At 50.5% G+C, this 20,034-nt stretch overlaps 3 protein-coding genes across 9 annotated transcripts; 1 reads left to right on the plus strand and 2 right to left on the minus strand.

Moving 5' to 3' along the window:
• Positions 1 to 86: 86 nt before the first annotated feature.
• MCM7 (minichromosome maintenance complex component 7) lies at positions 87 to 7,685 on the minus strand. 3 transcript variants are annotated; one of them, XM_090276725.1, is made up of 15 exons: positions 7,525 to 7,685; positions 6,277 to 6,356; positions 5,771 to 5,935; positions 5,316 to 5,440; positions 5,042 to 5,222; positions 4,609 to 4,746; positions 4,132 to 4,281; positions 3,838 to 3,952; positions 3,632 to 3,763; positions 3,316 to 3,399; positions 2,647 to 3,040; positions 2,298 to 2,381; positions 1,495 to 1,663; positions 641 to 750; positions 87 to 457 (listed from the first exon to the last, which is right to left on the minus strand). In XM_090276725.1, the coding sequence occupies exons 1-15, from the start codon at positions 7,553 to 7,555 to the stop codon at positions 256 to 258; spliced, it is 2,160 nt and encodes a 719-aa protein (XP_090132851.1). In that variant the 5' UTR covers positions 7,556 to 7,685; the 3' UTR covers positions 87 to 255. The 3 variants fall into 3 exon arrangements, with proteins under 3 accessions (XP_090132851.1, XP_090132852.1, XP_090132853.1); XM_090276726.1 differs by lacking the exon at positions 7,525 to 7,685 and adding an exon at positions 6,663 to 6,744; XM_090276727.1 differs by lacking the exon at positions 7,525 to 7,685 and adding an exon at positions 6,558 to 6,648.
• A 261-nt stretch (positions 7,686 to 7,946) lies between these two features.
• Positions 7,947 to 11,874, plus strand: AP4M1 (adaptor related protein complex 4 subunit mu 1). 2 transcript variants are annotated; one of them, XM_090276733.1, is made up of 15 exons: positions 7,947 to 8,020; positions 8,122 to 8,210; positions 8,539 to 8,645; positions 8,725 to 8,821; positions 8,952 to 9,062; positions 9,148 to 9,228; positions 9,447 to 9,509; positions 9,608 to 9,674; positions 9,779 to 9,832; positions 9,982 to 10,088; positions 10,186 to 10,280; positions 10,570 to 10,614; positions 10,854 to 10,904; positions 11,049 to 11,160; positions 11,341 to 11,874. In XM_090276733.1, exons 1-15 carry the CDS (start codon positions 7,963 to 7,965, stop codon positions 11,563 to 11,565), a joined length of 1,362 nt encoding a protein of 453 aa, XP_090132859.1. In that variant the 5' UTR covers positions 7,947 to 7,962; the 3' UTR covers positions 11,566 to 11,874. The 2 variants fall into 2 exon arrangements, with proteins under 2 accessions (XP_090132859.1, XP_090132860.1); XM_090276734.1 differs by lacking the exons at positions 7,947 to 8,020; positions 8,539 to 8,645 and having other exon boundaries at positions 8,128 to 8,210.
• Positions 11,875 to 11,888: 14 nt separating this feature from the next.
• Positions 11,889 to 19,966, minus strand: TAF6 (TATA-box binding protein associated factor 6). Of its 4 annotated transcripts, none has more exons than XM_090276729.1 (15): positions 19,855 to 19,966; positions 16,329 to 16,544; positions 16,140 to 16,226; positions 15,853 to 16,006; positions 15,614 to 15,670; positions 15,393 to 15,512; positions 15,009 to 15,154; positions 14,829 to 14,906; positions 14,618 to 14,719; positions 14,329 to 14,511; positions 13,985 to 14,059; positions 13,735 to 13,860; positions 13,084 to 13,257; positions 12,621 to 12,818; positions 11,889 to 12,328 (listed from the first exon to the last, which is right to left on the minus strand). In XM_090276729.1, the coding sequence occupies exons 2-15, from the start codon at positions 16,482 to 16,484 to the stop codon at positions 11,948 to 11,950; spliced, it is 2,037 nt and encodes a 678-aa protein (XP_090132855.1). In that variant the 5' UTR covers positions 16,485 to 16,544; positions 19,855 to 19,966; the 3' UTR covers positions 11,889 to 11,947. The 4 variants fall into 4 exon arrangements, with proteins under 4 accessions (XP_090132855.1, XP_090132856.1, XP_090132857.1 ...); XM_090276730.1 differs by having other exon boundaries at positions 19,876 to 19,915; XM_090276731.1 differs by lacking the exon at positions 19,855 to 19,966 and adding an exon at positions 19,431 to 19,499.
• Positions 19,967 to 20,034: the final 68 nt, after the last annotated feature.

Raw genomic sequence — 20,034 nt, forward strand, 5'->3', positions numbered from 1 at the left:
TGAGTGGATGAGAGAAGACAAATATAAAGGGAACAAGACATGAATCCACAACACATAATACCTCATTTTAACAGAAGGCATCCATCTTTATTTGCAAACACTTTATTTGCAAAAGGAATGAATAAAACAAGTGCAGCTTAGGAAAAAGAAGGGATCCTCCTTTCCTCTTTCAAGGGCACCATTAGACCTTTACAAGAAGGAAGAGAGGTTTAAGCACTATACAGAGTAGACCCCAATGTCTCAAGTGGGTTGGAATCAGACAAACGTGATCCGAGTCCGGGCAGTATTGACCTGCCATACATTTAATTCCTCATACTCATCTAGAGCTGCCTGGAACTGGGCAGGTGTGAAACCACGAGATATGCAGCGCTGCTCCGCCTCAGAAAACCGGACACTTCGGCCCTCTGAGACCAACTCACGGACAGTGGCAAATATCACATCTGCTGGTCTCTGAGTCCTGAAGGAAACAAGCGTGGGTCTGGGTAAGGTCAGGGTACAAACAAGAGCACTCAACATATCAGAACATAGTGGTGGTAAAATTCTGAGGCCACTATCATGTATGTGTTGCTGCAGAAGCCAGAGTGGCTTGCTCAAGAAAGTCAAGGTGACTCCTGATTTCTTCTTCCATTAAGCCACTCACCTAGCTGTTTGCCCCTTGTCACTCAGGAGTGAGTCTTTTGACATCTCCATTAGCCTTATGGCTTCATTCACATCTTCTTTTTCCACTGTGTCCACCATTCGCAGTCGTGCCTGAGGGGAAGGTAGGGACAGATGGGAACAAGAGGAGGGGAATGGCACAGTCAGGGAACCCCCTTCTGTGTTGACTACTAACACAAACCAAGTGGAGGCCTCCTACCCGCCCCCACAAACATCCGCAGTGTGGGGCCGGCACTGTCAGACCGAGACAAGTGCAATGCCCAGGGCAGCGTCCAGCAATTGCCCAAGTCTCCGCCTCTCAACACTGGCCAGTCCCGGTGTTCAGCTGTCCTGCGAGGGAGACTAGACCCTTCTGAGTTCCAGTGGGCTCCCCACCATGACAGATGGAGCTTGGGGAGCTCAGCCTAGAAGGCAATTGGCAGAGAGATTGTGTCCCTGGGGCTCTGGAAGTGCTAGCTCAGCAGTAGGTCAGGTAATCACACTACCTGCACGAACAGCACTTTGGAGCCCCCGGGACTAAGGTCCAAGATGTGAGGACAGAATGAAGGTTTCTAGCACAGGATTAAGGACATAGTGAAATTCACCCCACCCATCCTCACAGTCAGGTTTGAGAAGCAGGGAGAAGGCCTTTCCCTCCATGGACGCTGTGCGCGCCCTGCTGGAGCAGCAAGTACCCACAGTGCGGTAGCATGGACAGGACCACTATCTGCACTGTCAGCACTTTAGCCCCAGCAGGGCCTGAATGGGAGGAGGCAATGAGAAGGGACAATACTGGGGCAGGCTGCCCAGCAAGTCTAAACAGTCAACCCTCCAGCAGAACAGGAACAGGGCACTCACCAGAGCAGTGGACAGTCGCAGAATAGCCAGCAGAGTCCTGGCGGAAGTATAGGTGGCGTCCTTACTAGCCCAAGCCTCTCGCCTCATCTCCACGTATGCTGCTGTGATATAGTCAGCCAGAGACTCTGGCACAGTGGGCTGCTTCTCTCGACACATAGCTATGTATCGTCTGCAAGAGAAGTGGTGTGTGGGAAAGCAGGAAAGGGAGATTGGGAGAGTATGCTTCCCATTTAATAAAACTCTCAGGGTTAGGAAGGAACTTTTAAGTAGGAAAAAAAAGTGGGTAATTATCTGTGTGGCTGTCATATCACTGATGGATTTCTTCGTGCATTTCAAATTACTTCCAACTTTTAAAGCAAATGGCCTATGCATGAGTAAGACATCCACCTGGCACTCAACATGTATGGCTAAAAAGAACAAATATATTGTTTGCTTTAAGACAATTGTTTACTTGAAAAAAATAGGTAACGAGAAAGAAGCCCTGAGAAACACTGGGAATCCTCACACAAACCTGTGGAGAAAATAGTGGTATCAAGTATCCTTGGAGCAGAACTCAGCTTTGCCTAAAATCTGAACCTGCCTCATCTAAGATAGGGCAGTGGTGTGAAAGATCGGCTCTGATGTGTTCTTAGGCTGGGGGGACCTAAAATAAAATTCAATGTTCTCAGATTCAAGACATAGAAAGGGACAGTGGTAGTGAAATACACGCATCTTAAGACTGAAAATTTTTCAGGAGAAACACAAGACCTAAGACACTGCCACACAAGGTGCCTAGTGAAGTACATCTGTCTTAACTCTCCTACCTCATAAGCTTCATGTTCAAAGGTTCAAACTGGGCAGGAGGCTGCCGGCTGTGCTGGTGTACATAGGTGATATGCTGGGCCAACCTGGAATAATGGAGGAAAGGATGAACACTTAGGTGCTACACCCCCTGTGCCCCAACTCTATCTTCTTCCCTTGGTCCATCTCCTCAGAGCACGGCAGGGACAAACATTCCCAGGAAATCCTTATTAGTGTTTCAGCCCAGACTCACAATTTCTCTAAGAACCATGCCATGGAGTAGTTTTCATGAGCAAAGAATTTGAGGGCTTTCCAATTTCTCCTCCCTCCAGATCATTCCTAAGGGATGTCTGAGTATTGAGATTTATTCACCGTAGGTCATTGTCTCGGTCAGGGTGGTCCTGAATCAGCCAGAGGAGGTCAAATCGGGAGAGGAGTGCAGCAGGAAGCTGTATGTTCTGTTCCAGGCTGCGGCGAGGGTTGTAGCGTCCATAGGCAGGGTTGGCGGCAGCCAGGATGGAGCAGCGGGCATTGAGTGTGGTTAGTATGCCTGCCTTGGCAATGGAGATGGTCTGCTGCTCCATGACCTCGTGGATGGCCGTGCGGTCAGCCTCAGCCATCTTGTCAAATTCATCAATGCAGCACACACCCTGGTCAGCCAGCACAAGGGCCCCACCCTCTAAGGTCAGTTCTCCAGTCACTGAGTCTCGCAGCACAGCTGCTGTGAGCCCCACTCCAGAAGAGCCTCGACCTGTCGTATACTGGCCTGAATGGCAAGGCAGGAAAAGAAATAAGCAGACATATTTAGGAAGAGGGAAAGGGGCAATAGGGCAAAGGACCAAGTAATGGGGGCAGTGAGGTGAGGCCTGCACTGATCTCACTCACTCATCCAGGCCTTCCTGGGTAAACATTTATGGCATGCTACGGCCGACAATATCTCCCTTTCCCAACCTTCTCCCACCTTCCAAACCCCCAAAGAGAATAAACATAGTGGTCCTGTTCCTGTCTTCTACATTTACCTCTCCCAGAGTGATTACTCACTGCGGGGGGCCAAGCGATCAATGTAAGACAGGAGCTGAGACTTAGCCACACCAGGATCCCCCATCAGGCAGATGTTGATGTTACCTGGGAGAGAAGGAAACCCCTGCAGCTATTCTTTCAATGCAAGTTGTGCAACAACAGATAAAAATACTGCCTCAGCCCCCATAACCAGGATTATTTCTTCCAATTCCTCCCCATGTCCATGAAGCCAAGATGCCAACCTTTTTACTTTGTAATCTATAGTGACACTAGTTCTTGTCATCCTTTCTTCCAAATGCCGTCCCTTACCCCTAGCCTCTCCCTCATTTCCTCTTACCCCTGATTTTCATGCCTCGAGGAGACTGGTCCACACCCCCCACCAGTAGGAGCAACAGTGCCTTCTTTACATCTTCATGCCCATATATTTCTGGAGCAATGGAAGCTGCCAGCTTTTCATAGAAATCCTCCTCTGAAGGAAAGTGAAGATTAGGAAAAAGAAGTACTAGAAAGAAACTTTCCCAGTCTTTTCCCCTAGCCCCTCACCTGTAATTTGCCTCAGCTCCTCTCTGCTCAGCTCTCGAAACGCAGACTCATCATCCTCACTTTTACTCATCTTCACTATCTGATGCGCTTCCAGGTAAGTTTCTGAGAGTAAACCCTTGAACATAAAGGTCAGGATATGAATGGCCATCCACATGAGTCCTTCAGGGGTTCCCGACAAAACTGTGTGTTCTATTTTGTTTTTCTGTTAATAGTTTCCTCTGTGGGTGTGGTGAGAGTGAGTGGGCAAGGGGGAAAAGGGAGTATTTCCTCCTCATTTCAAACACCCCTTCTTACCTGTATCACTTGTCGGAACTCAGAACGCAAGATTGGCAAGAAGATACCAGTGACACTGACATGGTCCCCAGGCTGGGCAATCCGTGTGTTCTCTCCTTCTACCAACACTGTGATGCTACGAGGTATATTTCCCACAGGCACTTGATCACTCTGTGGAGGATAAGGGTGCACAGGCAAAGAAAAGGAAAATTAAGGCCTCCAAGGACCTAAGCTCCTGCCTAGGCATCCCACTTTTCTAAATCTTGGCCTGTCCAGCTTCAGACAAGCCAACAGGAGGATGGAAGCAGAGATCTCCTTTACCTTTTCCCAGCTCAATCAAAGTTCCAGTTAAACCACCCTCCTGCTTGACATGACTTCTCTACCTCAGCTCTTCCTCCTTCTTCTGTTCTCCTTTCTTTCTTGAACTCCATGAGTGACTAGTATATTCAAATAGACTCCCAAGCTCCACCTTCCCTGGGCAACATACCCCAAACTCACATGTTCTTGCATCTTCATCTCCTGGAATTTGATGAATTTGGAGCCACGCGTCTGCAGATACAGCCGTCCCCCTGAGCGGTTGGTCTGGCACTCTTGGCTTGGGCACATGATCAGAGGCATGAAAGTAGGAGACTGGATCTAGGATTTAAGAATCAAAGGAAACTAGAAGAAAATGAGCCACTTATTCACCTGAATCACATCTCATCTTCACAGAACTGTCAAAAACATCTTGAACTACTCTGGGAAAACATCAACAGGCCCAAAATACACAAATGGATAGAACCACTACATACCAGAAAAAGAATGAAAGGCAAATGAACACCAGGCGTGTTTTACAATAAACAGAAAGTAACAGATAAACATCAACAGACAAAATTCTTATAAAAATCACTAACAAAGTTAAGTGTGTTCCTGTTCCTTACTTCATACATACCGGCTGGTAGGTCTCTGCCCCACACTGGTCACAAGTGTAAGTGGCCACCACCATTCTGGGTTTTACTTCAGAGACACGAGTGACGATTCCACGCACAGTTACCAATTTCCCTACAGAGTCGGCCCGTACTTCCCGGATCACACGAGGTTTATTACTGCTTGGGCCTTGAAAGTACAGCTCACTAAGGGAGAAAACAGTCATTAACAAGTTTCTAGACAACCAATTTCCATTCCCTTCCCTACTGAAATCACTCACAATCTATGCATCCACTCACAATCTACGCATGAGTTCAGGAGGGTACTGGTTCTGGGGACTTCGGGCTGCACCAGGGTCTCGGCTCCGCTGCTCCATCATCAGTCGGTGCTCAATGTAAACATCCAGAACATCTTTATTTACCACCTACAGACAAAGGGAGGAAGATGGGAAAAATGAGTGGCAGGATGGGGCATAAAGGACAACAGGCAGAAATCACTAATATCCGAGAAGCTTCCTGACAGAAATCTAAGTCACTGCCCTGCTCAGTGGATTGAGTGCCAGCCTGCAAACCAAAAGGTTGCTGGTTCGATTCCCAATCAGGGCACATGCCTTGGTTGCAGGCCAGGTTCCCAGCAGGGGGCATGTGAGATGTAACCTATTGATGTATCTCTCCCCCTTTCTCTAAAAATAAAGATCTTTAAAAAAAGAAAAAAAGAAATCTAAGCTCCTTGCCCTGGGTTTTCTTGCACTCACCTCCCTCTCCTTGTACTGAGGCAGCAGCTCTTGAACAGAATCAGCAAAGAGCCTTGCATAGCGCTTGGTGTTCTCACAAATTGAATCCACCAACTCAGGGTCCTCCTCTGCCACATCATCAAGATCTATGTACATTGCCACTTGTTCCCTATGAGCCAGTCGAACCTGTGGTGGGGAACAGTCAGGAACACCTCAGAGCCAAGTTTATTGTGCTCACCACTGTTTACATGCAAGGACCCATCAATGTGAGCTCAGGACAGAATCCAGGCCTCCATAGGGGAGAAAAAACAGTGTGAGGCAAAACAATACTCACTTCTTAGTTCCCAAAAGACATCCTCTCAGCTCCTAAAAAACCTTAATTATCACAAATATAGCATTATAGTCACTTGGTATCAGGTACCGGACTAAAGGCATGTCGCTTACAGACAATGTACTTGCTGAAATAAGCCAGGCCTCCTTACAGCTCCTTAAACAACTACCCCATTCCTTCTAACCCTAAGACTTACCAATTCGTTCCCATATTTGAACTGCTTCTTGCCAAACTCGTCATCCTGGTAAAACTCTTGTAGGAATTTCTTCACCTTTTCTATAAAGTAAATGTAAAATCAGGAGAATCATATTCCTTTCTTTCAGATACCTTACTGCAAACTCCTTTGACAGAAATCGAAAAAACTCCATTTCATTAAAATTAGTTATATAAATATTAAAATCACTCCATATTAATTATCCCCAAACTAGGCAGAACTCCTTTTCACAAATCTGATTTAATATAGAGAATTAGGGAAACCTGGCAGTTGAGAGCACTAGCCAATACCCTCATCTCTTGAGGGGAATTCCAGTCTCTGCCTTCGTTAGGAAGCTCAGTGCTCTTTCCCAAAGGCCTCCCACTCACAGCAGCAAACTCAAGTCTCAAGGTTCTCATCTTTTCTTCCGTAAGTATGAATGCCCCTTCTCTTTTGAGCTCCTAAATCTCGCCCCTAGTCCCATCCTCCACCCCACCCCCTCTCCCGCCACTGCTTCCGCTCTTAGTAAACAAAGAAGCACATGGGCCCAGATGCTGCCGCCTCACAGACCAGGATTCCTCCGCCTAGGGCGGGAAGCGGCCCGTAAACTGCTGGCTGGTCCAGGGCCCCTCCTTGTCCTCCCACACCCCCGCTACCTCCTTTTGGACTCGCACTAAAATCCCCAATTCCAGGCACGCCCCCACCCTCAGAAGCTTTTTCCGAGACTACTGCGCGGAAGGACACTGTTTACACACGACACTCCATCAGAGGCGTCGCGCAACTTCCGCCCGCCTCGACTTCCGTTCGAGGCTGGCCTAAAATGGCCAATCCCCGCGCGCAGCGGCCCAAGCCAGCCCGCCCCCGGGGCTTCAGCATCTCGGCAGGACACTGCCCCTTGGAGTGCCTGAGAGCGCGGAAGGTAGCGGGATCCAGGGTGCCCGATCCTACGTCCTAGAGTCCCTAGATGCGGACCCCGCTAGGCATGACCTTTCACACTCGGGCACCAGAGTCCGTCCCCACACGACGACCCCCACTCCTTTCCCAGACACGATCACCACCTCTTCACCGTCCTCGAGTCTCCGCGCTCCTCCCAGGAACTGTCTGCCTCAGCCCCGCGGCCTCTGGACCCGGGCTCTGACCTCGCGCGCAGAGCCCGCCTCCCCCACAACCCCGGACCCCAGCTCATACCAACAAGGGTTGGCCAGGAGGTTTCCCGCGCAGGACAATTCTCCCAGGCTTGTAGACCCTCACCTTTCTCCAGTGCGTAGTCTTTAAGTGCCATCGCTGCTGAGGACCGTGCTACAGCAGTTGGCGGGCTCAAGGTTCTCACTCCCCGGTAGCAGCCAACGTTCGCGCGGCGGATTGCGACTGACCAACCGAAATTGGCGCGAAACGTCGCCCAACACGTGACCGGCGCCGCTGCTTGCGGCCCAATTCGAGAGGAGGCGCTCTTGTCCCTCCCTCTCGCCGCGGGCTCCAGCCTCGGCCAATCACCCGGCGCCTGGGCTGAATGACGGGAAAGCGGCGCGGGTGCGAGGAGAGTCAGATTGGGCGAGGCGGGGCAGGCGCCGGCTTTCCCGCGTACAAGGGGAATCGCTTTTAAAGGGCCATTCCCCACTCGTCCTTTTGTTCCGGGGCCGCTGGGCGGGGCAGGCCCAACTTCAGTCTAGTCTGTTCCGCAGAACAGCCATGATTTCCCAGTTCTTCATTCTGTCTTCCAAGGGGGACCCACTCATCTACAAGGATTGTATCCTTGACCCAGGGGTTCAGAGGGGATGGGTTGGGTGGGAGTAGTGTCCCAGAGCCAGCCTGGATTGCCAGTTCCTTAGCTGTCCTTCAACCCGTCAGTCCGCGGGGACAGTGGCGGCCGGGATGTGGCGGAGCTCTTCTACCGGAAGCTGACGGGATTGCCCGGAGATGAGTCCCCGGTTGTTATGGTAACCACAAGGGGGTAGGAGTGGTCTCAAGGCAGGCGGGTTGAGGGGCCGCTTCCTCTTGGAGGGGTACGTTCCTCCAAATAATACTGAGAAAAACTTATTGAACGCTAACAATACAGCAGATACCGCTCCTCGCACATCTCAGTCCTCAGCAGCTCTGGGGTAGGAACTATCGTTAACTCCACTTACACTGGGCCCTAGGGAGGTATCTAATTCGCCCTAAATCGCACTGCTAGGAAGTAGGAGAATGAGGATACCAGCCCGAGTCTCCTGGGCCCTTAAGCACAACTCTCTTCCTGACACTTTCTTCTCCTCGCCCCCGCCTCAGCACCACGACGACCGTCATTTTATTCACATCAGACACAGCGGTCTCTATCTGGTGGCCACAACTTCACAAAACATTTCTCCCTTCAGCCTCCTAGAGCTGCTCTCTCGGTGAGAAGGGCAGGGCAGGGGAGCTGGGTGTGGGGGTCTGAGAAGAGGAAGAGATGCACAGCCCATTCTTTTTTCTCAGGTTAGCCACTCTCTTGGGCGACTACTGTGGCTCTCTGGGTGAGGGGACCATCTCCCGCAATGTGGCTCTTGTCTATGAACTCCTGGATGAAGTGTTGGTAAGTTTCAACAATTTGCCTCATTGTCCCTGGTCCTTGAAGATCTATACCTTGAATGGAAGGCTAAGTCTGCTCCTTTTCACCTGCTTCCTCTACTGGCCACCCAAAGACTGTCCTTCCTCCACCCTAGGATTATGGCTACGTACAGACTACATCCACAGAGATGCTGAGGAACTTCATCCAGACTGAGGCTGTGGTCAGCAAGCCCTTCAGCCTCTTTGATCTCAGCAGCGTTGGCTTGGTCAGTGGAGGGAAAGAGGACTAGGAGGGAGAAGGTTGTCAGGACTGTCAGACCTTGAGGACTGATTGCTTTTGGTGCTTTCCAGTTTGGGGCGGAGACACAGCAGAGCAAAGTGGCCCCCAGCAGTGCAGCCAGCCGCCCAGTCTTGTCCAGCCGCACTGACCAGGTATAAGAGGGCTAAAGAGATTCAGACCTTCTGATTTTTTTCAGGGGATCTTAGAGTCCGAGATCCCTGCATATCTTTCCACCTCTCCTAGATTTGGATAATCCAATCCCTTCTCTTACCTCATGTCCCCACCCCAGGGCCCTAGCATCCACTGTCCTGTCCACTTTAGAATATAGGGCATTCAGCCTCCAGCCACCCAAACTCCCTCTCTTTCTCAGAGCCAAAAGAATGAAGTGTTTTTGGATGTGGTCGAGAGGCTGTCTGTACTGATAGCATCTAATGTAAGTTTGGGTCCCCAGCCCTGGAACTGAGGATAGATAGTATCTGGGAAACATGTTGCGAGGTCACCTCTGGGCATTAATCTCCCTGCCACTCTCAGGGCTCACTGCTGAAGGTGGATGTGCAGGGAGAGATCCGACTCAAGAGCTTTCTTCCCAGCGGCTCTGGTGAGAAGTCTGCAGATTGGGCCCAGAGTTGGGTTTGGGACAGGCTCCTTGGTGTGTATATGGTGGTATTTGTTGGTCTTTTCTGTTATCATTTTCTCTGACAGAGATGCGCATTGGTTTGACAGAAGAATTTTGTGTGGGGAAGTCAGAACTGAGAGGTGAGGTGAAAGGGGGTCTTTTTCTCCTACGTTCAGGCCACTACCAGAGGTTTCATGGAGAGAAGTTAGAGATAGATCCCCACCCCACCCCACCCCTGCTCTTCACTCCCAAAGTATAGGTTAGCAGACAAGTCTTTCTCTTTTTCTAGGTTATGGGCCAGGAATTCGGGTGGATGAGGTCTCATTTCACAGCTCAGTGCACCTGGACGAGTTTGAATCTCATCGAATACTCCGCTTGCAGCCACCTCAGGGCGAGGTCAGGATGAGCTGGCCTAGTATATTCTATCTACTGGGAAGGGAGGTAATTCAGGTGTGAGGGGACCAAACTGATATCAGTTCCACCTTCATCTCAGCTGACTGTGATGCGGTACCAACTGTCAGATGACCTCCCCTCCCCACTCCCCTTCCGGCTCTTTCCCTCTGTGCAGTGGGACCGAGGCACAGGCAGGTGAGACCATTTCCCCTGTCCTAGAATTTCTCTGGAACCCAAGCTAATAGATATATGTTCCCTAGACTTATTGTGGAGGGATGGTGGTTAGTGGTATAGGGTACAAATTAGAAAAAGGCACCCACCCCCCCAAGTAGACTCAGCCCCGTGAACACTAGTGACTAGTGGAGTTGGGCAGATTTCAGCTTTTCTCTCTTTCTTTTGGCATATGCATGGGGGCCTTCAGTGGGGGGTGGTGAGATGCTAGTAGAATATGGCCAGAGTAATGGTATTGTACCCTCTCACCCAGGCTCCAGGTTTATCTGAAGTTACGATGTGACCTGCCACCAAAGAGGTATGAGTAGGGGTAGCCAAGACTAGTTCAGCTATGGGTAGTAGGAGACAGGACCCAGATACTTGTTGCTTTGGCCTTTAGATGCAGCCACCAGCCTTGGAATCAGTTTAGTTAGAGGCTTGAGAGTTTGGAAATGGGATTGGGTGGCACTTGGGCTGAATTCCAGCTGTGACACTAATGAAGAACGGAGACAAGTCACTACCTTTCTGGGGATGATTCTGTTCCTTTCATGTTTGCAGCCAGGCTCTCAACATCAGGCTGCACCTTCCCCTGCCTCGAGGGGTGGTCAGGTTAGTGTGTGTGCATCATGGGGTGTTGGGTGGTTTCACCTGCTTCCGTGGACAACAGGATGGCACTGCGGAGGAGTGTGCACTGTCGGGGTGGAACTGGCCTGCTCCTGAGGCAGCTGAGCCTGTCACCTTTCCAAACTCCAGCCTATCTCAGGAGCTGAGTAGCCCGGAGCAGAAGGCAGAGCTGGGGGATGGAGCACTTCGCTGGAACCTGCCTCGAGTGCAAGGAGGCTCTCAGCTGTCAGGCCTTTTCCAGGTATCAGCTGCTGATGCTCTAAGGCCTCTTCTCCCACCTCCATTTTCAGGCCCGATTCATCTTCCTAATGTAGTCATTGCATTGTTCCCACCAGTACAGTTACCTTCCTGGCCCCTTGTCTTCCCTCCCCACCTTCCTCTCTGCCTTCAGCATCCCTCCTTCTGCCTCTATCCCTCACAGATGGAAGTCCCAGGTCTGCCTGGGCCTCCTGGTCAAGGGCAGTCCACCTCAACCCCTCCTCTGGGGTTGGGCCCTGCCAGCCTCTCCTTTGAGCTTCCCCGGCACACGTGCTCCGGCCTCCAGGTTCGCTTCCTCAGGCTGGCGTTCACACCCTGCGGCAGCGCCAACCCCCACAAGTGGGTGCGACACCTAAGCCACAGTGATGCTTATGTCATTCGGATCTGAAGCTCCCCAAACAAGGACATGGGCAGTTCAGGAGAAGGACGATACTGTCTTTTTCAGCCTTCTGCCCGTGGCTATGGATCTGGCTAGAAGAGTCCCAAGTTCTAGAGACCACAGGGACTCAACAGGTTAGACCCTCCCATGGTATTGGACACAGAAAGGACTAAAGTGAATCAGAACTTATAAATCAAACTTTTATTCTGAGGAGCTGGCTGTACAATATCTAAAAAGAAAGTTAAGGTGAGGGAAGCAGGTCACTACTTCCACCCAGCGTGTCAGCATGTGTGTGTGTGTGTGTGTGTGTGTGTGTGCGCGCGCGCGCGCACACGGGCGCACAGAGAGAAAATCTGGGGGAGAGAAGAAGGTTGGCAGATGCGTGACAGCATCAAGGTAAAGGCTGAGGAGAGCCAGATCCAGGAGGCTGAGAGCCATTAGCCTTTGGAGTCCCTGGAGCTGGAGGGGGGCTATCTCCAGCTTCCTGTTTTCCCCCACAGAGGGCAGTGCTCCCAAGTGGGGAGGGGGCTGATGACTGGGGAGGGACTGGGGAAGGATGGGAGGTGGGGCCTCCTTTGCCATCCCCTGTTGGGGGAAGAGAGACCACTATGTACTTCTGGACACTGCCGGGGCCAGAGGGGGCAGTGCTGGGGGGTGCAGCTGTGGCGGTGGAGACCAACTTGACAATGGGCTGCACGCTGGGGACTGTGGTGGTGACAGGAGAGGTGGTAGTGGAGCCTGAGCCAGGGGCTGAGGTGCTAAGGGACAGGACCTGGGGGAAGAATAGAAAGCAGTGCCTCTTGCCTTGTGTCCTCCCTCCTCCCCAGGCCTGAGGGAATACCTCACTTGGTTCAACCAAATAATTCATCCTCTGATTTTGCTCAGGAGAAGCTACGGCCTTGTGGGCCCCTGGAAAGTGCTCCTTCTAGCTCCTGTCTTTGGGTCCACAGGTGACTGGGCTCTACTCTGGGGCCTCCCACAGTGCTCTGAGGTAACCCCAGGCCCCTCTGGGCAGCATGGTGACATGCTCCCCACCATCCCTGGTTCCACAAGGCTCCACATACCTGTTGGGTGGATGAGGCACTGGAGGACGATGACATTACAATAAACTTGGTTGGAGGAGGGGAAGGCTGAGGTGGGGCAGCAGCTCGCGCGGACACCAGTGTCTGGACAGGCAGTGCGATGGAGCCAGGGACTTTAAGCAAGCCAGGGGTTCGAGGGCCAGGCTGAGGAGCCTGTGAGAGTGTCAGTGTGGGCCGGGGCTGCAGGAAGAAGAGGCAAGAAGAAAATAACATCTAAGAAAGAGAAGGGCTTTTCTTGGCCCTCAGTGGGTCTCACTGGGGTTGGGGGCCTAGCTTCCTCCAAGACTTTGACTCAGAGGGCCCTGGGTTTTATAAAATTCTTGCCTGTGATTCCCACCCTGATGTAAATCAGGGCTCTGTCCCCACCCCCCTCCGTTTTTGTTCGTTTTACCTTATTCCTCCTCTCCGTTTGGTGGCCCTTCCTCCTCCCTGCACTCTCACTGACCTGAGTGATGGTCAGAGTGGTCCTGTTGACCTGCTGGGCCTGCAGAGCAGCTTGGGCCCGGGCCTTGACCACATGGGAGCAGAGGAGGGGTCCGAGGGACCCAAATTCTGCCCGATAGGCATCCTGATTATCAGGCGGTGGGCGCAGCTTTGCTAGAACAGGGGCACAGTGCTTCTGCAGAGAGAAGGCAAAAACAAAGCCAGTTCAGTATGTTCTTGTTGGAGGCCAAATTGCTGGGAAAGCAGTGTGTACAAGGAACACTGTGGTTTTTCTTCATAAGAAAACACAGGCACTAACTGATATGAACAGAAAATGTGCTGAATACCTGGTAATATTTGAGGGGGAGTTTTGGTCCATAGGGCATTTGCCTTAAACAGAGTGGGCCACAGTGATGCAGAAGCATCAGGGGCAGTGCAGTTTAGAAGTCACAGGTTGAGAGTTAAGACCTCTTATTTCTTACTTAACTCCTCTGTACCTCAGTCTTTCCATCTGCAAACCAGTATTGTACCGAGGTGTGCGCTGAATGTATGAGGCACAGATGGGATAAGTGAATAAAAGATACCACATGCTTGCTAAACATTGTACCTGTGTGTGTTGTTGGGGAGGGGATTAGTGGGAAGAAGCAAGGGGAGGACAGGGGGCTCTGGTCACCAGGAGGAGGCTTTGCACGTGGTCAGCTCCAATTCGGTCAATGTTGCTCAACACAGGGCCATCCAGGACACTGCGGATCCGCTCCCCTTCCTGCTGCAGCCGTGGCAGAATAAGAGTCTTAATCACCTGTTGGAACGGAAGGGGAGAAGCCAGGGCCCTGGGGTCACCACAGGATCAGGGGTGGGGAGGTTGTTGCCTGCTATGACCTCATGATGCCTCCCTCCCCCAGTGCTTCCCCCTGGGGCCTGACATCATGTCCCAGCTCTGCGAGGCCTGCAATGGAGCCATAACGTGTGGTCCACGGAGTCTTCTCGTCCACCCAGCTCTGTAAGGGGATGGAAAATAAATCCAGGTCATGGGCCTGAAAGGGTAATTGGTAAGGACCCAAGTTTCTCATAAACACACTTTCCTAGTCCCCCTGCCGCTTATTTTCAGTGTCACTTCTGCTCGTTCCACTCTGCCTCCTTGCTTTCAGTGTCATTACCTCCAGCCACTACTGATTCCCCACTGGTTTAGGTAAAGCTTTCATTGTCCTGGTGACAACCCTGAGAGAGAGATGTAAAAGGGCTTATGCTCTTTGTTCTCCTGGCTCACCTTGGTGAAGGTCTTGGTGATCCGAGACTGGATGTTATTAGTGGTTGTGCTAAAATGCTTGCAGATCTGGGCCACCAGGCGGGCAGCAAAGTCCCGGAGTGCCCAGTGGTTGTCCACATCTGGCCGCAGGCACAGCTGTCTGCTCACGATGCAGGTCATCACAGCTGGAATCAATTCATGCACCTACAGGAGAGGTGGCAAGTCAGCTAATTATGATAAATAACTTCCTGTTGGTAGCAGTGAGATCTCTAAACCCTGGGATGAGAAGTGGGTGGGCAGGACCACTCACATATTTTTCTAGATACAGTGTAGGGTTATCCATCAATGCCTTCACCATGCGCATCAAATAAATGAGCAGGGCCAGGTTGTTCTGTACCACATTCACACGGACCTACAGGAAGAAGTACCGGGGCAGGGAAACCCTTTAGATGAGCATCCCCTGCCACCTCCTCACCCTCTGGAATCTCATCCTAGGGCCTGGCCCTCCTGAATCCTCTCACCCCTTCTGAGATGAAGGTGCTGAATCGTGGCAGCATCTGATAGAGCCCTGGGTCTGTTGCGATGCTCTGAAGGGCTTCCTGTGGGAGGAGGGAAATGAGTGAAGTGGGAGGCAGATACCCTGGGAAAAATTTGTGGGGCCGCCAAGCAAAGGAATCTTGGAGCCCTTGGTAGGGCCTCACCGCTCTCTTGGCTTCACATGACCCCACACAGGCTTCAGTGATCTCCTTGTAGTACAGCTGCTGTTCCACAGACAATTCGTGGATACTTCGGGGCTTTAGTCGCAAAGGGCCCCCCTCCAGCAGCGGTGGTGCCTTCTTCTCTTTCCCTGTGTGAAATGGGAAGATGGATTTGAAAAAGAAAGCTCCAGAAGAGGCCTTGGTACCAGACAAACCTTGACCCTCCACTCCCCTACCCAGGGAAACCCAGCTTCCCTTAGGTTGCTTGATCCCGGCTGGGGCTCTCTGGCCTGAGGTCTCGGCCCTTACTCTGACCTCACCCACTTCACAAATGACCATCTGGCTTTGGGGCAAGAGCCAGAAAAGACATGGCCTAGTAGTACTGACCTTTGCCGTCAGCTGGAGTGGCCCCTTGACCCTTGCCTTTCAAGGGTCCATCTTCCTCCTGGCCTGGCTTTGCTGACTTCAGAGGTTCTGTGGCCTCAGCCTTCTGCTGCTCTTTGGGAGCTGGTGGGAAAGTAGTCACAAGAGGAGTGACGAGAGTGGTAAATGTAAAGGAAGAAGGGAGAGTGAGATAGAGAGGGGTGGGCTCTGAGCAGGGAGGTTACCTGGGGGTGGATTCTCTGGGATAGCTGGCTGGCAGCCTTCAATGCTCAACCAATGAGCTGTGAGAAAGGAAGGTGTCAAGTTAAACTGGCAGACATGGATACTAGGGAACCACTCCACACTCCTGCAACTCACCAGGGATCTCACACTATGGGTTCCCTCTGTGTGAGCTTCCTCAAACCCGTGAGCATTGCTCCTCTTTTCCCTCCTCCCCTGCCATCCTGCTCTCCTTTCCCCCAACCTTTGAGGCAGACATCCAGGGGCACCCGGGGTAGAGGGGTATTGATGATGTCACTCAGGTCAACCTCCTTCTCCTCATAGAAGTAAAGCTCCCGGCCCCCACCGGAGGCAAACCGGAAAGGAATGAACTCTTGAGCATGGAAGCCATAGAGTGGCTATATCAGGAGAGAGAGAAACAGACACCAGGATGATAAGGGAGCCCATGGAGGTGTGGCTGAAGGCAAATGCAATATCTGGGACGACTGCTCTCACCAACCCTCCCGTCTCAGTCCTGTGTGTCCCATTCACCTCAACATTCTTTAGCTTGAGCGCGTAGTCGATGTCACTTGTGGTGAGCTTCTGCCGCTTCCCCATGTGCATGAACTTTAAGGCATCCTACAGGTGGGACAACAAGTGTCTGCCTGAGACCCTGAGAAAGAAGGGGGCCTGGGCAGCATCCTCAATACAATACAGGTCTGGGTAGAGGGGCCAGGTTACCTGTGCAATCTCCTTGATGCGGTAGCTGACCTCATCTGTCAGCAACTGGCAGGTTTCCTCCTGAATCTGGGCGATGCCCATAGACTCGGCCACCACCTTCATTGACTCCGAGGGCAGCACAGTGTTGCTGAGCTTCAGCTTCTTCTCCTCAGCCATTCTGGAGCCCCTCCTCCCTCCTCCGAAAGGATGATACCCCAGGATGGAGAGATGGAGACCCTGGCAGGAGGACAGGGTGGGCAGAAGAAATAAAATGAAACATGAGGCCCAAAGAAGAGTGGCTATCTGGTGAGAAGCCACAACAAATGGAGGACAATAAGGACACGAGAAGGGAAGGAACTCATCGGTGTCTTCTGTCCTTCCCCACATGAGTCAGCACCGGGTGTAACAGAAGGAGGTAGCAATCCGATCCAATTAAACATAACTTATTGAGCTATGTGATTTTATGCCAGACACTGTACAAATGAGGTATAGTAGAATGATCTCAGCCCTCAATTAAAATCCCAGCTCTAGCACTACTTCACTGTGTTACTTGGATAGATTACTTAAATTGTCCCTGGTTTGGGTTTCTTCTCTGTAAATGTGGGAAACTTTTTTTAAGGTTGTTTGCCCCTTCTTGAGCACCATTATTCATGACTGACACAAATACAATATTGGCTAAATACAGCTCTCCCACTCTAAGCCTATATACCTGTACAATTCAATGCAATGAGAAAAACACACAACCATCATGACTAATTCCCACTTTAAGTTCATGGCCATAAACTTCAAATGTGCCCTTAATGCTGCCAGACAAACACATTATTCCTCAATGCACTCAGTCTCCCTCTGTCCTATGTGACACCTTTTCTCTTTCCTCACTTTCAGCCATCAGAATGGACCTATAGACTCCCACCACGATGTCTACCCACCAAGCAGCACCAGTGTCCACAAATTCTGCCTTCCCACCTGTTACTATAGAGAAAATGTTCATATCCATCACCACTTTCAGCACTGCCCTGGTATTTCTCCCATCTCCCTGCATCATCAGTTTCTCAACCTACCAGATCATTTCCATCACCTTAAAAAATGCAGTTATTTCTCCCTTCTTAAAAAACAAAACACTGATATATATGCACAATGGAATATTATTCAGACTTAAAAAGGAAATCCTGTCACATGCTACAACATATACGAACCCTGAGGACATTATGCTGAGTGAAATAAGCCAGTCACAAAAGAACAAATATGGTATGATTCCACTTGTGTGAGGGTTTTAAAGTAGTCAAACTCAGAGTAAGAAAGTAGAGAATGGTGGTTGCCAGGGGATGGAGGAGAGGATGAGGAGTTATTGTTCAATGGGTATAGAATTCCAGTTTTATAACTGAAGAATTCAGGAGATGGATGGTAGTGATGGTTACACAACAATGTGAATGTATTTAATGCCACTAAACTACACTTAAAACTGGTTAAGATAGTGAGTTTGATGTTATGCATATTTCACCAAATTATATATTTAAAATCTTTTATTTCACTTGCTCTATATGATACACCCCATTTTTTGGCTCTTCCTTGCAATAAAACTCCCTGAAAAAGTTGTCTCAACCCTGTTTCTAATTTTCCTCTCCTCTCTTGAACCTACTCCAATCAGGCTTTTGACCCCACTAGATCCCTGAAACCTCTCATCAAGGTCACGTTGCCAAATCCAAGCACCCTGCCCGCCCCCGCCACCTCTGCCCTCATCTTCTTTAACCTCAAAGCAGCACATAGCATAGCTGACTACTACCTTCTGAAAACCTTCATTCCACTGTGGCACCGACCTCTGGTTTTCCTCCTACTTCACTGGCCATTACTTCTCAGTTTCCTTTACTGTTTCTTCCTCTTCTTTTCATCTGCTTAATGTCCTGGACTCAGTCCTTAGTTTTCTTCTTTAGCTACATGTATTTACTTGGTGAGCTCTCTGTTTTCAACATTGCTTAGAAGCTAACAATGGCCAAATTTATATCCCCAGCCCAGTGTTCCTCCTAGCTTCAGGCTTGTATATCAAAACTGTCTACTTAAAATCTCCACTAAAACTGAACTCCTGATACCCTGTCCCCTGCCCCATCTCCTGCTCCAGCCTCTGCTTTCCTTGTCTTTGTAGGGAGCTCATTCTTTACATGAGCCCTCACATCAAATCCACTAGGTGATCGAACCTGATTCCTCCATTCCTACCACAGGCCCCCATCATCTATCATTTGGATAACTCCAATAGCCCCCTGACAAGCTCTTCCTGCTTTCACCTTTGCTCTTTACATCTACTCCCAAAACAGCAACCAGAGTGATTCCATCCAATTATAAATCAAATTGCGTCATTTTTCTACTCAAACCCTGTAATGGTTTCCCATTTTCAATCGAGTAAAACCCAAAATTCTTATTGTGGTCTACAAGGCCCTCTTTGCATTACATCTCTGACCTCCTTTGCTTCATTCTTCCAGTTTGATCCAGCCTCATTGTCCTTGCTGTTCAAACCTAACAGGCATGCTCTTGCTGTATGGCCTTTGCTGTTCCTTCTTCCTGGAATGCTCTTCCCCAGATGTCTGCCTAGCTGCCTATTTCCACCACCCTAATTAATACCACAGTCCATCCACACTGGCATTTGACATCTAATATATATTACCATTTCTTATGGTTTATTATCACCACACCTTCCCCCCTGCACCGTATTGACAGATAACTTTGTCTATTATGTTCACTGATGTAGTCCAAGACCGAAGACTGTTGCCTCAGACACTCTAGATACTCAATACATGTTTGTTGAATAAATGAATGAACTGAGGCTTAGAGATGTAAGTGCTCAATACGTACATACTCAGTACCACTATTACCAAGATGAACAAGTACAGGCCCAAGCTTGGAATCTACTCTGCGAACAACAGGAAAGTGGCTCGCTTGAAGCTGGCATTAGGAAGACTAACGTCAAGTGTTTAGGATTGATTGCGGTATGTACGTGGGGGTGGGTGGGGACGTGGTGGAGGGTGAGAAGATGGAGGTGAAAGAGAATTTGGTTTTTTTCAAACCATCCCAGGTCTCCTCCCCCACTTCTGTAAGTCTTATTTGCAGGGAACACATTTATTCAACACATACTCTGTGCCTGGAGCCGGGTATACAAGAAGCGGTCGTGTCCCAGGGTCCTGGAGAACTCCTACTAATCCTTCAATACCTTGAGGTACCCTCTGCCAGAAAAGGCTCAAAACATTCGACAGCCCCTCAGGTCAGTGGAGCTGGCAGAAAGGCTTCAGAGAGGGGGATTATCTTGAGCTAGATGTGTGTAGTTCCCCCAAGTTAACGGATCCAAGGTCCCCAGGCAATGGGATCAGCGCGAAACGAGCAGAGAGCCCGCTTCATCCCCCAACATCCCTCCAATGCAAACACAGAGTTCCCACGCGTACGGAAGCACAACCAACCGTCCTCCTCCAGTTCCCCACACAGGCCCGTCAAGGGGTCTAGTCCGGGTACCACTTGACCCTCCCCTGCCAGCCGAGTGCCCCGCGCAGGAAGAAACTCTCACCACCGCCAAAGCGCCGCTCACCCGGCGCTCGGCGCCATGTTGGCCCCGCCCCCTTCCAGGAGCAGGTCCTGGCAGAGAGGGGGAGCAAGTCACTACCCCTTCTTCGAGCCGGAGTAAGTCCTCTAGACTCACGGCCTCAAACGATATAAAAACGCTGTTTCAATGACTGTGTGTAAGGAG

This window comes from Furipterus horrens, unplaced genomic scaffold (assembly GCF_987537825.1).
Source record: "Furipterus horrens unplaced genomic scaffold, mFurHor1.1.pri manual_scaffold_5, whole genome shotgun sequence".
NCBI classification, from domain to species: domain Eukaryota; kingdom Metazoa; phylum Chordata; class Mammalia; order Chiroptera; family Furipteridae; genus Furipterus; species Furipterus horrens.